This window comes from Bos indicus x Bos taurus, chromosome X, assembly GCF_003369695.1.
Source record: "Bos indicus x Bos taurus breed Angus x Brahman F1 hybrid chromosome X, Bos_hybrid_MaternalHap_v2.0, whole genome shotgun sequence".
NCBI lineage: Eukaryota > Metazoa > Chordata > Mammalia > Artiodactyla > Bovidae > Bos > Bos indicus x Bos taurus.
The window spans coordinates 112,579,638-112,592,888 of NC_040105.1; the positions used below are offsets into that span (position 1 = coordinate 112,579,638).

At 53.0% G+C, this 13,251-nt stretch overlaps 1 protein-coding gene across 4 annotated transcripts; it reads right to left on the reverse strand.

The window, feature by feature from the left end:
* Positions 1-851: 851 nt before the first annotated feature.
* HMGB3 (high mobility group box 3) lies at positions 852-8,743 on the reverse strand. 4 transcript variants are annotated; one of them, XM_027534453.1, is made up of 7 exons: positions 8,576-8,743; positions 8,421-8,477; positions 8,212-8,322; positions 3,361-3,515; positions 2,942-3,081; positions 2,279-2,453; positions 852-1,865 (listed from the first exon to the last, which is right to left on the reverse strand). In XM_027534453.1, the coding sequence occupies exons 1-7, from the start codon at positions 8,622-8,624 to the stop codon at positions 1,728-1,730; spliced, it is 825 nt and encodes a 274-aa protein (XP_027390254.1). In that variant the 5' UTR covers positions 8,625-8,743; the 3' UTR covers positions 852-1,727. The 4 variants fall into 4 exon arrangements, with proteins under 4 accessions (XP_027390254.1, XP_027390255.1, XP_027390257.1 ...); XM_027534454.1 differs by lacking the exons at positions 8,212-8,322; positions 8,421-8,477; positions 8,576-8,743 and adding an exon at positions 5,698-5,792; XM_027534456.1 differs by lacking the exons at positions 8,212-8,322; positions 8,421-8,477; positions 8,576-8,743 and adding an exon at positions 5,507-5,692.
* Positions 8,744-13,251: the final 4,508 nt, after the last annotated feature.

The window sequence follows — 13,251 nt, forward strand, 5'->3', positions numbered from 1 at the left end:
TTGGACAAAATGCTACATCTTCCAAAAGGAATTAAACACTGAAACATATAACAAGCCTCTTCAAGTGTAAGAACATTTTAACAATTTATATTCCAAATAAACAAGCTCAAACCATGGGTAGGCCAGTCTTTTTTCTGATGACATCTACTACTTAGAAGCAGTTGATGCCATCAGCTTGCCCTGTAGGTGCCCCTTGATGGAGCCCAGCCATCTTCCTTGAGGTGTTTGGTTTCTTGAAGTTGGAAGGAAAAGGACACTGCACCCTCCTCCATGTACCCCTCATTGGGGTCTAGGAGAGGATGCCAAGCTCAAGAACATCTTGATCATTGAGCAAAATAATGTTCTACTATGAGTACTGGGGCATGGGGAGGCATGGGTGAAAGAAAAAAAAAAAGCCTGAAATAATGTTTTGCTGTTTAGCAATGAATTTGACCACCTCCCCAGTGTGTGTGTTGGCGGGGGGGTGTTGGCGGCGGTGGGGGGGGGGGGGGCGGGTAGAGTGGGAGATTTAAAAAAAAAAAAAGACACCAAAAACAAACCCCAGTAGTAGTGAGCCTCAATCTTAACCACCCACCTTCCTAAACCTCTGAGGACTGCTAAATCTTGTCTGTGACCTTAGCACCTACATTCAGCAGCTTAGACTTCACCTTAATGCCTTTCAGACACAAAATCACACAGTAGCTTCAAGTAGCCCTCTTTATCTCTGTCCTCAGTAGGTTGGCCACAGTAAGCAAGAGAGAAGTTATTTACCAGATTCACCAGGAGGCTAGTTACCAGATGCCATGGAGTGGGTTGTCCTCCTGCTAAGACTGCTGTGAGTCAGACATTTAGACTGTCATCATAGAGCACAATTTTAAAAATGTAATACTGTTTATTTAACTTCAAAAACATTTCAACATTCTAAACATACAAAAAAAATAACAGAACATTGCAGATCGTATTTAGTACAGAAGATTCTTGAACTTTCACTGGTGCAGTGGCTCTTGGCTTTGCTGACAATGAACAGTTCTATAGTTTGTTTAAAAAAAAAACAAACAGTTTAAAACTACCGCACTTCAACTAAAAAGGATCCAAAACACTTCTCATGCCTGCTGACCCCCCCCCCCTCCACAGCTAAGAATGGCAGCGGGATGCTACGCTATATACAAAAACAAGACAACCTGAAGCTAAATGGATGCCCACTGCAGTGTCCACAGGTCCAGCCCCACAGTGCACGCCCTGAGCTACAGCCCCTCTGGAAGGCATTGCCCCCACAGCCTCCACACCAAGCAAGGAGCATCAAGAGTGTGTCTCGGTTGCTTTGTTCTTTTTACAAACTATAGATATGTACAGTTGAAAACTCGGGATTTCTAGCCAATGACCATAGAATTAACACACCACCTTACAAATTAAAAAAAAAAAAATGCCAGAAACATCTTTAAATGCCTTGTCACACCAACAGCAAAGTGCACAGAGTGAGGAGAACACGAGAGCCTTTTCATTTTAAAAATGTTTGGAAATATGTACAACTTTGATACAGTTTCCAGGTGCTCCAGACACCCATGGCCACTTAACGTAAACCACTGACAATTGCTAGAGCACTTTCAGAGACTAAGATATGATCATGATCCAATTGGGTAATTAAACCTAATAAGGGCAACAGACACATCTTGGGTGAGAGGTGTGTCAATCAAGGCGCTCCCTACTCTAAGGTATTCACAAGGAGACAGATCAACAGTTTTTTTTTTTTATTCATCCTCTTCCTCCTCCTCCTCCTCCTCCTCCTCCTCATCCTCTTCGTCTTCCTCTTCCACCTTTTTCCGGGCAACTTTAGCAGCACCCTTGGCGCCATCAAACTTCCCTTTAGACTTATAGTCTGCGACATCCTGGAAGGGACAGACACATATTGCAAATCAGTCAAGGGTAGAAGCAAGCTATCCCCACCCCAGAAGGAGAAAACACAGGAGAAAGACAGGGCTGCTCTTTTAAATATTTCTTTCCAGATTCAAACTGGGTTCACAGCCATTGCAATTGCAGAGTGCATGGGTATTCACGCACTCTAAAAGTCCAGTGAATAAGCACTATCTGACCCTCTGCTGGGGGCACCCCAATATGATCACATTTTGAAGCCTGCCTGAAAAGCTGTCTTAGACACAACCATCTGTCAGAAGCCGGACCACCAATATACTAGGCGGATCTGGCATGGAGACGAGTCCTGCAGCAGCCATGGCAGCTGACCGTTCACCTTTCCAGGCTCCCAGAGGCCCCAACCTGTGCAGGGTACACTCTGGTCCCTCACCTTCTCATACTTCTCCTTCAGCTTCGCAGCCTTGTTGATATATGGCTGCTTCTCACTATCACTTAAGTTATTCCACATCTCGCCCAGCTTCTTTGCCACATCTCCAATAGAGATACCAGGGTTAGCAGACTTGATCTTCGGGCGGAATTCCGAGCAGAATAGGAAAAATCCAGACCTTGTCGGGAGAGAATTGTATACATCAGAGGAGAACCCACCAAAACGGGAGCTGAAGTCAAGATCTCATGTCGCTGAATGCACAAATTCCTAGTACTATGACTCTTCCCTCAAGTGAAGAAATGCGTGATGCCATGCACAATATTACAAAGTTGCAGGCACTAGAATGCTTAAGAGGCTTCAGCAACATACAGTGCTTTCTCAGTTACTGGGAAAAGGATAACGAAAATGCCAATGGACACTGACACCCAGAACTGGGCTGTCTGCCCTCTTCCCAGTGGAAATGCCAACAGCCAACCACCATGCATGCGTACAGCTCACAAAGACAGCCACAACCAGGAATTTCCCTGGCCCTGCACTGTACAGCTCAAAGTATACATTGTTTCGCTGAGGTATCGCAACATCTCTTTAGGTACAGCTGTCTTTTTAAAAATCTTTCAAGCAGAAGGAAAACTCTTAACTGCTATCCTGAATCCTACAGCCACTTACGGTGGTCTCTTGGGGGCATTAGGGTCCTTCTTCTTCTTGCCTCCCTTAGCTGGTCCATAATCCTTCATTTCCCGATCATAGCGCACCTTATCCGCCTTTGCCATTTCATCGAACTTCGACTTCTCTTTCCCGGACATGGTCTGCAAAACACAGGACCTGTTAAATTCCTCAATGCAGTGAGCACATACCTGTTCAGCTGTCCTGTAATTATGGTGGCAGCAGCGAGAATCACTTGCAAAAGGGGATGACAGCCTTAAACCCTTGCAGAGTCTTCAAAAATAAAACAAAATTCTAAGGAGAGACAAGATGAGTCTAAGTAAAGAGGAAGAAAACAGCCACCTGGAGCTACACTGAAGGTCAATAACCAGAAACTGTGAAATCCAACTAAGCGTGGCTGGAAAGATATAAAAGAAAAATACCTTCCACCTCTCAGAGCATTTCTTGGAAAATTCAGCAAAATTGACAGGGACCTCTGGGTTTTTCTTCTTATGTTCCTCTCTGCACGTCTGCACAAAGAAGGCATAAGCAGACATCTTGCCCTTTGGTTTCTTGGGATCACCTTTAGCCATCTTGACTGATGAAGGGAAGAGAGACAAAGAGAAACAAACACAATGAACATCTGCAAGATATACAAAAAGTGGCCCTTTTGGAAGAACCCTTGCCCCCATCCTGCAGCCGCTCTAGCAGCTGAAGGCAGAGTAGGGAGGAAATCAGTTTCACTGTCGCTTGTCATTTAACTTTTGACCAGCATGAAGTGCGCTGGTTTGTGAGTTACTTCTCCGGGAGTGATCAAGTTCTCCAAATGGAACCGGCCCAAGCTGGGTGGTTCTGAGCTATATTGTGACTCAGAACTATTACGTTTTGCAAACTACAATTCAAAAGTGGTAAGGGCACACGGAGGACACGTTGGTAAAGGGTGCAGGCGGGTGGCAGAAGCTTGCAACCAACCACTTCGGCTAGCAGGTCATCTGTTTTACTATGTTAGAGACAACAATACTGTTGCCACTGAGGATTACAAGACCAAAGCAGGAGAACCGTAAATAGGGAACACTTGAAATTTCACTATTTTTGATGCGTTCTGGCTTATAAAAATGGCTTTTACAAGAACAGTAATCTGGCAAATGAGCAGATCTCCCTTGTACTATTTAGTTCCAATCTGTATCTTCATCATTACCTAAAGGGGGAGGGGAAACAGAAAGGGCTAGTCTTGCCCATCGGTAAAGGCAAGCATGTCCAGCCAGGAACACTTTCTGCAAAGTTTCCAAATCAAAATGCAGCTGTGGCGTGTCATCGTCCCTGTCCCACCCCCCCTGCTTCCCGCCATCTTTTCCTTTTCCCACACCCAAGGTCATCACGCTAAATTCAAGCCCTCCCCTTCCCTGGGAGCGACCGAGGGGTTGAATCTGGGCCCCGTGGCGGCGGCGCGGGTGCGGCGGCGCGGGTCGCGGAGGAGCCCGGGGCCGGCCACGGACGGCCGGGCTCGGCCCCGCGCTGGGTCACTCGGACACGCAGAATTCACCTTCCATTTTGTCAAAAGCTTCCTGATGAAAGAAAGTGCCCCTGAAATCCGCCACTGCCACCCGCGGGGGGCGTAGGGAGCGGGGGGCGGCGGCGGCGGCAGCGCGCCGGGGGCGCGGAGCCGAGCGGGCAGCGGCGGTGACCGCGGCGCCCGCCGCGCCTCCAAGCTCCGCTCGCTAAAATGGCTGATCCGCGCGCGGCCGGCGCGGGCGGCGGCGACGGCGGCGAACAAAGCGGTCCGGGCCCCGCCACCGCCGCCGCCCGCTCGCCAGCCCCCACCCCACCCCGCCCCGCCCGGGGCTGCGGGGGCAGCGGGCTAGACCCCCCGCCCCCGGCGGCGGCGCGGAGCGCACTCCTCGGGATAACAAAGGCGCCCGTGCGGCCATGACGCTCGGCCGCGCAGGGGCCCGCGGCGGCGCCCCCGGCCCTCCACGCCGCCCGCCCCAGGCCGCGGGCGCTGGGGCCGAGGCCGGAGCCCGCCCGGGTGTCCCCGCCGCCCGTCCGCCCGCCGCTCGCCTGAGCCCAGCGCCGCGCCGTGCCGCGCCAGCCATGTTCACGGCGGCGGCGGCGGTGCCCTGCGGGCAGGAGATGAGCGGGGGGCGGCCGGCCCGCGCCCCCCCCTCCCCGGGCCGCCGGGCGCTCCCGCGACGGCCATGTTAATGCAGAAGCAGCAGTGCAGCCCCCCGGGGCCGCGCGGCGCCCAGCCGAGACCGGGAGCGAAGTTTGCCTGAGCCGTAGTCCCCGGTGGGCAGCGGTCGCCCGGCCTCCCCGGAGTCCGTCCCGGGCGGAGAAACACCGGCCCCCTGCCGAGGTCCGCCGCCCGGCGCCGGGACGCGCGCCGCCAGAACCCGCAGTCGCCCCTCGGCTCGCGCCGCCGCAGCTGCCCGAACATCTGGCTTCAGTGGGGGGGCCAAGGTCCCTGGGCCGCTGCCCCAGGGGGCGTCGGCCGAGACGGGTTCCGCGGAGGGAACGCAGCCCCGACAGTGGGGAGCTCAGGTTGATGCATGGAAAAGTTGAAACACCTGAATCGCTTTTTCCTTCCCGCACCTATAGCAAAGAAGAGAGGAGAAGGGGGCGGGAAGGGCGCGCGGAGGAGAGGCAGGGGGCGGCGGCGGAGCGCGCTCGCGGCGGCGCGGGCCGGAGGAAAGTTGTGCGGGCGCTGCTTCTGCGGAGGCGGCGACGGTAGCGGTGGCGGTGGTGGCGGCGGCGGCGGCGGCGGCGGGCGGTGCGAAACGTACCTGTATTGTTCGCTAGTCTGGGCAGCGCAGGGCACGACGCGCGGCTCAGCGCTCCACAGCCTCGCGCTAGCTGCCTCCACGAGAGCCGCCTGATTGGCCAGCGGGCTCCGCCGTTTAAAACAACCTCCTCGCCCGGCCATTGGCTGCGGGCCTCATGAATATTAAACAGGCGCGGGAGCCCATTGGGCGCGGCCGCTGGGCTCATTCATTCAAACAGAACAACCCGCCGGCGCTAGCTGCCGCGGCAAAACCCAGGAATAATAATAATCTCACTTGCCCACTCCCCGCGCCCCCCCTCTCGCCCTTTTCGCATCGAGGTGGCATCTCAAAGGACTTTGGAGAGGTGGCTCCGCCATTCCCTGCGGCCTCGGCCTCTGCTGTTTGGAGGGCAAGGTCGAGCTGGGTTGCGCTGCCCTCTGCTCCTTCTGAGCCGCGGCCTCTGCGACCCGGGTCCCCTGTCCCCTAGGCAGCCCCACCCGCCACGCCTCACCCCAGCCACCCTCTCCGGGACGACTCTGGGATCGACTGTGAGGGTCGACTGTCCTTCACCTCCACCGAGTTCCGCCGCGACTCTGCTGCAGGGGCCTTGCGGCAGGCACCTAGCTCTCGTAAGCCCGGCGGAAAGCGACTGCTCGCTCGAGCAGGAAAGCTGCTGTGAGATCTCAGGGTTTCGGGACTCGCACTCCGCCTTAAAACAACCTGATTGTGCTCCCGAGGATCGCGCTCATCTAGACTCTTTCCACTGATTCCCAGAATGTTAATCTGTGCTGCAATTGCGGAACCAGCGAGCTAGGTGGGCTAGAGGACGAAAACGGAGTTTGGCAAAAGGAGAGAAATCGGGAGAAGTAGTAACTTTGTGGGCAGGGAGTCAGTCCCATATTCACCGCCTCAGTTTAGGCCCGCTTTCCCTTTGCTCTTGTGACACACACCCTATTGAAGAATGAAAGTTCTTGGAATGAATGAATGGGATTTGACTTGGCCTTGGCTTTGTCACTGGGTAGTATGGCCTTGAGGAAGTGAGTTCTTTGAGGGGATTCAGGCAATGATTTTCAAAGAGGGAGAGGGCAGTGTCACCTCTAACGGATGTTGGGAAATGTTGCTGCTGGAATTTAAAAGGCAAGGATGGCCAGAGATGCCAAATGTCCTGCATTGTGCAGGAGAGTCACTTAGGAGGGAGCAATGTCCCATTCCAAATGCTAGTATCAGCCCTGCTGAAAACTGTCTGAGGGTCCCCTTCCCTCTTGAAGATACCGTGAACCTACTGGAAAGAATGGAGGAGAAAAAAGGAAAGCTGAGAAAAGGAGCACATTTCAAGCTTTGAAATTTGGAGAAAATAGTGGAAGAGGTATCATGAGTTATTCTACAGATATTCTGTTTCTAAAGCACTTTGAAAGCCCAGGATACTCACCTATTAATAATTTCCATATTTAGAAATGAGAGCCACCTGAAGATGAGTTTTTGAAACACTGTTTCCAGCAACTGTGGCTGAGTCTGAGCTGTACAAGGGAGATGACCTCAGAATGAACCTACCTCCCCACCCCCACCCAGCTCTTGCCACCTCCTCAGAGTGTCATGACCTAGGCTGTGGCCCTGTAGCTGGCATTGCTGGGCTTGGAACGTTAGGGATCCACTTGGAAGCTAATGAAGGCAAAGATAATAGTGCCCTTTTGCAAGAGCCACAGGTATCAAACTCAGTTTGTTAGGTCCCCAGTTTACAGACTCCTTGGAATGCAGACATCTTAAAGCTCTCTCATCTAATCCCCTGCCCTGTAAAGAGATAGCTGAGTGCTCACCTACCTTCTTGCATACCTCCACTCACAGTGAACTTACCATCTCCCTTCTGGGTTGTCGTCCATCTGGGCCTATCTCTGAGCCCTGGGGTCACCATCCCACACACAGTCTAACCCCTCATCCTTCAGAGATTGCACGGCAGGCCAAGTCTCTTCTCCAGGCCGACGGCTCCAACTTCTTCCACTGCCAGGTTCTCAGAGCCTGCTACTCTCAAGCCCCACCCCCCCCCCCGTCTTCTGTTTCTACCCTTCCCAGAGGGAAGCAGGGCCTCGTTATAGTATGACCACTCTCCAGAGTGCCCTAGCCTCTCAGTGTTGTCAGGCCTTTCTGGGCCAGAGATGTGAGATGGGACAGGGGCCTCCTTCTGGTCCGGCCACTGCCTGGTGTCCTGGCCGCAATGGGAAGCTGCCCTTAGCAGTTGGAAGCACCAAGCTGGGAAAATCAGAATGGTCAGCCTCAGAGCCCATGGGCACTTCTTAACGGGCCCCGAGTGGCTGGTGAGGGTCACACTCATAAGCACAGGGAAGTCACAAGCAGCACATATATACAGACTCACACACACACCTGGGCACACCTAGGGCATTCACACACAGTAGCTTGAAAGCCAAGCCAGAGAAGTAAGAGAGCTTAGAGTAAGTCATGCCCAGACACCACCATCAAGATCCCCTCTTCCCACCCACTGCCAGAGCCCTGCCCATTGGTCTCTGATTTCTGTGTACATACCCCGAAGGACAAACTTCGTCTTCTTACTTGTCGAAGGAAGACTTTCCATGTCTGCTCCTGTAGAGCAAGTTGTCTTCTTACTCATCGAAGGAAGACTTTCCATGTCTGCTCCTGTAGAGTAAGTTGTGCCCAGACACCACCATCAAGATCCCCTCTTCCCACCCACTGCCAGAGCCCTGCCCATTGGTCTCTGATTTCTGTGTACATACCCTGAAGGACAAACTTCGTCTTCTTACTTGTCGAAGGAAGACTTTCCATGTCTGCTCCTGTAGAGTAAGTTGTGCCCAGACACCACCATCAAGATCCCCTCTTCCCACCCACTGTCAGAGCCCTGCCCATTGGTCTCTGATTTCTATATACATACCCTGAAGGACAAACTTCGTCTTCTCACTCATCGAAGGAAGACTTTCCATGTCTTCCTTCGATGAGCAGCGATGAGCTTCCTTCCTCCTGAGCAGTGCCTTCTATCCAGTCGAGGCACTTGGCCTGAAGTGGCAACCTGTGGTCTCTGTTACCAGAACCTCCAGAAAGTGACTATGACATCACCGAGCCGTATCAGAGGTCTGCTGATGGTTGCCATGTTTCCCTGCCCAGCCCCCCACAAACATACCTATGACCCAAGTCTCATGTCTCCCTCAGGCCCAGTGTCCCCAGTTTCTCCATTCCTTCCACACTGAGTCTCAGTTGGCAGGCTCCTCACAGCTTCAGTTTCTCCTCAGCCCATACTGTCCATGGCAGCAGCCTGAGTGCAAAAACTCTCTCATAACTCAATCCCATGTACATATCTTGAATGTCTACTCATAAGTAACAGAAAGGAGATGGGTTGAAGGGGAGGGGCTGGGGATGGAGGGCATGGGAGAGACAGTAGCTTTGGGCTGTCACTGACGTTGTGGTGGGCCTTCCGCCATGTCACCTCAGCTCCCCCAGTCTCAGTGTCAGCTGTCAAAGGTGGTACGACCTAACTTCTCCATGCTGGCCACTATCCAGTCTGTGGGTGAGGAAGGGTAGGTGTGAAAGTGATCTGGTGATCATGTATAAAAGGCCACCCAGGGGAGGCTAAGAATCAGCATGGAAGGGTAGAAAAAGTGACAAAGTCAGGGGTGAGCAGACATGGCCCAGACTCAGGGGTTCCAAGGCACTTTGCCTTTTCTATCTGCAGCAGAATTCAGTGCTCAGTGGCTTGGCTTGGGGGTAGCTCAAGGTGCTGGAGTGTGCTAAGCCCCTGCCTGGGCCTCCCTGGAAAGTACTTTAATGACATCAGTCCCCTAGGAGGCCAGGCCCATCCATGCAAGGGAACCTCAAACCAGAATCCCATAAGCCACTCCACTGCCTGGAGATGTCAGGAGAACATTCAAAGGAGATAAGAAATATGACGAAGTGTGGTAAAGAGGTTTACGTTCAGTTCCTGTCAGTTCAAGACCCTCTCCCCCAACCCCCAAATTAGGAGTAATCCTCATCATTCAACACAAATGAAACCCTAGTCCCTTAGACCTCACCCTACCCTACCCCTACCCCAGGTCTCCATCTGAGCACCCAGGGCTGAAAGTAACATCTCTGAGGCCCAACCTTCACTGGCTGTGAAGATCCCAAAATGAGCAGTCTTTCACAAGGGATCTGGTGGTGGTGGTGGTGGTTGTTTAGTCACTAACTTGTATCCAGCTCTTGCAACCCCATGGACTGTAGCCTGCCAGGCTCCTTTATCCATGAGATTCTCTAGGCAAGAATACTTGAGTGGGTTGCCATTTCCTTCTCCAGGGAATCTTCCTGACCCAGGAATTGAAACCAGATCTCCTGCATTGCAGGTAGATTCTTTACCCACTGAGCTACGGAGGGTATCTGGGAGCCTTTGTAAAGTTCCATCTTTGCAGGTAGGGTCTTTAACTGCAAGCTTCTAGGCTTTCCCAGTGCCCCTGCCCACCTCTGCTCACTACCAGGGGAGCTGGGGCCTCCCGTCTCCTCTCCCCCTTGGCTTGTGGATGGGAATTGCCTTCCAACTGGACTCTTCCCAAGGAGAGGAAAAGTGCTTTCCCAGAGAGGGTTTCTGACACTCTTCTGATGGGCTGGATTCAGAGGCCACCCCCCCAGGAGCCAGTGGCTGAGCAGGGGCTGGAAACTTGGTCTCTTGATTGACCCTTAGTGTCACACTTGTCTTACTCTTAATAGCTCAGCTCTATGGCCATTGGCAATGTGGCAGGGGCAGTCAGCACCCCCAAGAAGAAGACGTTGCAGGTTGGGAACAGACAGGCAACTGGGGCTAGCCTATCCCACCTCTCCTGCTCCCAGGGCCACTGGAGAAGGGAGCCCAGAAGCCAGTGCTGTTTAGTGTGACACGGCCACACCAGCTTCCCAAGTGGCACTTGTGGTTAAAGAACCCGCTTGCCAATGCAAGAGACACAGGAGACGTGGGTTTGATCTCTGGGTTGGGAAGATCCCCTGGAGAAGGAAATGGCAACCCCCTCCAGTATTCTTGCCTGAGAATCCCATGGACAGAAGAGATTACAGTTCATAGAGTCTCAAAGAGTCAGACATGACTGAAGGGACTTAGCACACATGCACACACACACAAGGCCACACCAGCCCCACCAGGCCCACTGGCTCTCCTTTCAATGGATGACTGAAAGAGGAAGGAGGTCAACAACCAAAAGACTTCCTCCACATTTACTGTCCACACCACTGCCCTGTGGGCACGCAATCCTAACCACACGAGACAATGCAGAGTCAAGGATGTGCCAGGTAGACCAGGGCTCCTGGGAAAGATGAAGATGAAGTGAGAGCTCCCTGCCCCACCACCCTCCCCACGCACCCAGTCCTGGGAAGGCTGTAGGGAGGAGGGGACATTGAGGGGCAGGGAAGGGAGGGAAGGGGACACTCAGTAGGGTCAGCTCCGCTGACCCAGCCTGTTCCCAGAACAGCCCTGCCCTGTCGGGCCTTGAAGACTTTCCCCACTACTGAGTGACCCAGTCTACACCACCTCTCCCTGGACTCCCTCCCACCTAGAGCGCAGCAGGAGGTTCTCAGAATCCTGCCCCCCTCCCCGACCTCGCCTAATACCGCAGGCCGTTTGGTACCCACCTGAGTGATACAAAGGCCTGGCTCTGACTCATTGAGCAGCTAATGGACCAGTGTCTCCCTCTTTGGGAAAAGTTACAAACTGTTTCTCCTCACCTGAACCAGGGGGATTCCTGTGGTGGGGAGAGGGAGCAACGGAAGATTGCCACTCTTGAAAACGGGACCGGTGTTGCTGCGTTTAAAATTTGCCCCACGCCCTCTTTCTGGGACTAAGTTTAACATCATGAAAAGGGGAAGCAGTGACTGGTCCCCAGGGGAAGCAGTGACTGGTCCCCAGCATCCCTTCGGACATCACCATTCTTAGGATAGCTGGTGGGGCTTCACAAAGAGAATGGTTCTCCTATCTTCACCTACCTACCCCCAAAAAAACCCCAAAACAAACCTGAAATGTGGCCTAGCAAAGGCCCTTCATGTGTCCAGTCCCTCTGGGAAGAGGGCTTTAGAAACAAGCCCAGTGGATGGTGTTAGAATCTGACTCTGACAAGGATGGCACTTATCATCACTATACATACCATCTCCCCCACCAGCTTCAATCTGTGTCTGCCCAGAAACTGGGGGCATCCTGTTAAGTCTGAACCTGTCCTTAGTCCACTGAGAACACTCAGACCTTTACCCTGTCCCTCCAGGATACAGCCCATCTCTCCAATGGTCCTCGGGGGACTTCACAAGTCACCCCTCATCACCACACTCACCTCGGATTCCAGCTCTCAAGTTTCTCCTCACCCTGCTCGCACTCAGCAATAGCCACCCCAGGCCCTTGGCACATGCTCTTCCCTTAGCCTGGGAAGATCTGCTCCCTAAATCAGCAAGGCTCTAGCCCTCACTTCCTTTAGGTCTTTGCTCCAGTGTCACATTCCCTGACGATCAGTGGAAAACTGAAAGCCACAATTTCACATTGCCTGCCTTCCTTCTCCTGCTCTGTTTATGCACACACATTCAACACCAGCTCGTGAGCTCACTCACTATACTTTTACATTTATCACTCTGATTGTCAGTCTCCCCAGGAGATTGACTGCTGTTCTCTGCCATCTCCCCAAGTGTAGCATAGAGCAGGGACTCCATTCAGATTTGTAAAAAATGAGTTCTCCATTGACTCCATTCAGATTTGTTGATAATGAGTTCTCCATTGACCCTGATGGCTTACTACGTACATTCTTAAGGCAGAATCCCCAGCCTCAGGCAACTTGCCATCTAGAAAGCAGACATACCAACATCAATAAACAGGTCAAGGGTAAAATGTTGTTGTTCAGTCGCTCGGTGGTGTCCAACTCTTTGCAACCCCATGGACTGCAGCATGCCAGGCTTTCCTGTCCTTCAGGATCTCCCAGAGCTTGCTCAAACTCACAGCTATTGAGTTGGTGATGCCATCCAACCATCCCATCCTCTGTTGTCCCCTTCTTCTCCTGCCTTCAATCTTTCCCAGCATCAGGGTCTTTTCCAATGAGTCAGCTCTTTGCATCAGGTGGCCACAGTACTGGAGCTTCAGCTTCAGCATCAGTCCTTCCAAGGATAAAATAAATGCCAGCAAAATAGAAGTGAAGGCCGGGGGAGAGCTTCAGTTGTGACTGTGGTGGGGCGGGTCTGAGGATAGGTAGCCACTTTGAGCTTGGCATCCAGGGTTAGTAAGGGTTCCATGGGCCAAGAAGGAGCAAATTACCACAGGCCGGGGGAAAGCAGAGTCAGACACGACTGAATGACTGAATGGAACTGAACTGGGGGAAAGCAGGACCCCTGAATGGAGGGGCGAAGTTGTGCACTGAACTCACTCAAAGGCGGATTCCAAGGCTGGAGAGGTGAGGGGAGGAGCCTCTCTGGAGACAGGGCAGTTGTCTGGGTGGACACTATCACCTGCAGCTTTTTGCAGGTAGTGACCCAAGCAGAGCTCTGTCTGAGAAAGCGCTCCTGTGTTGCTGTGGGAGGATGGGCCAGAGGCAGAGCGCTGGTGCGGGCCTGGAGTCCAGACCTTGGCAG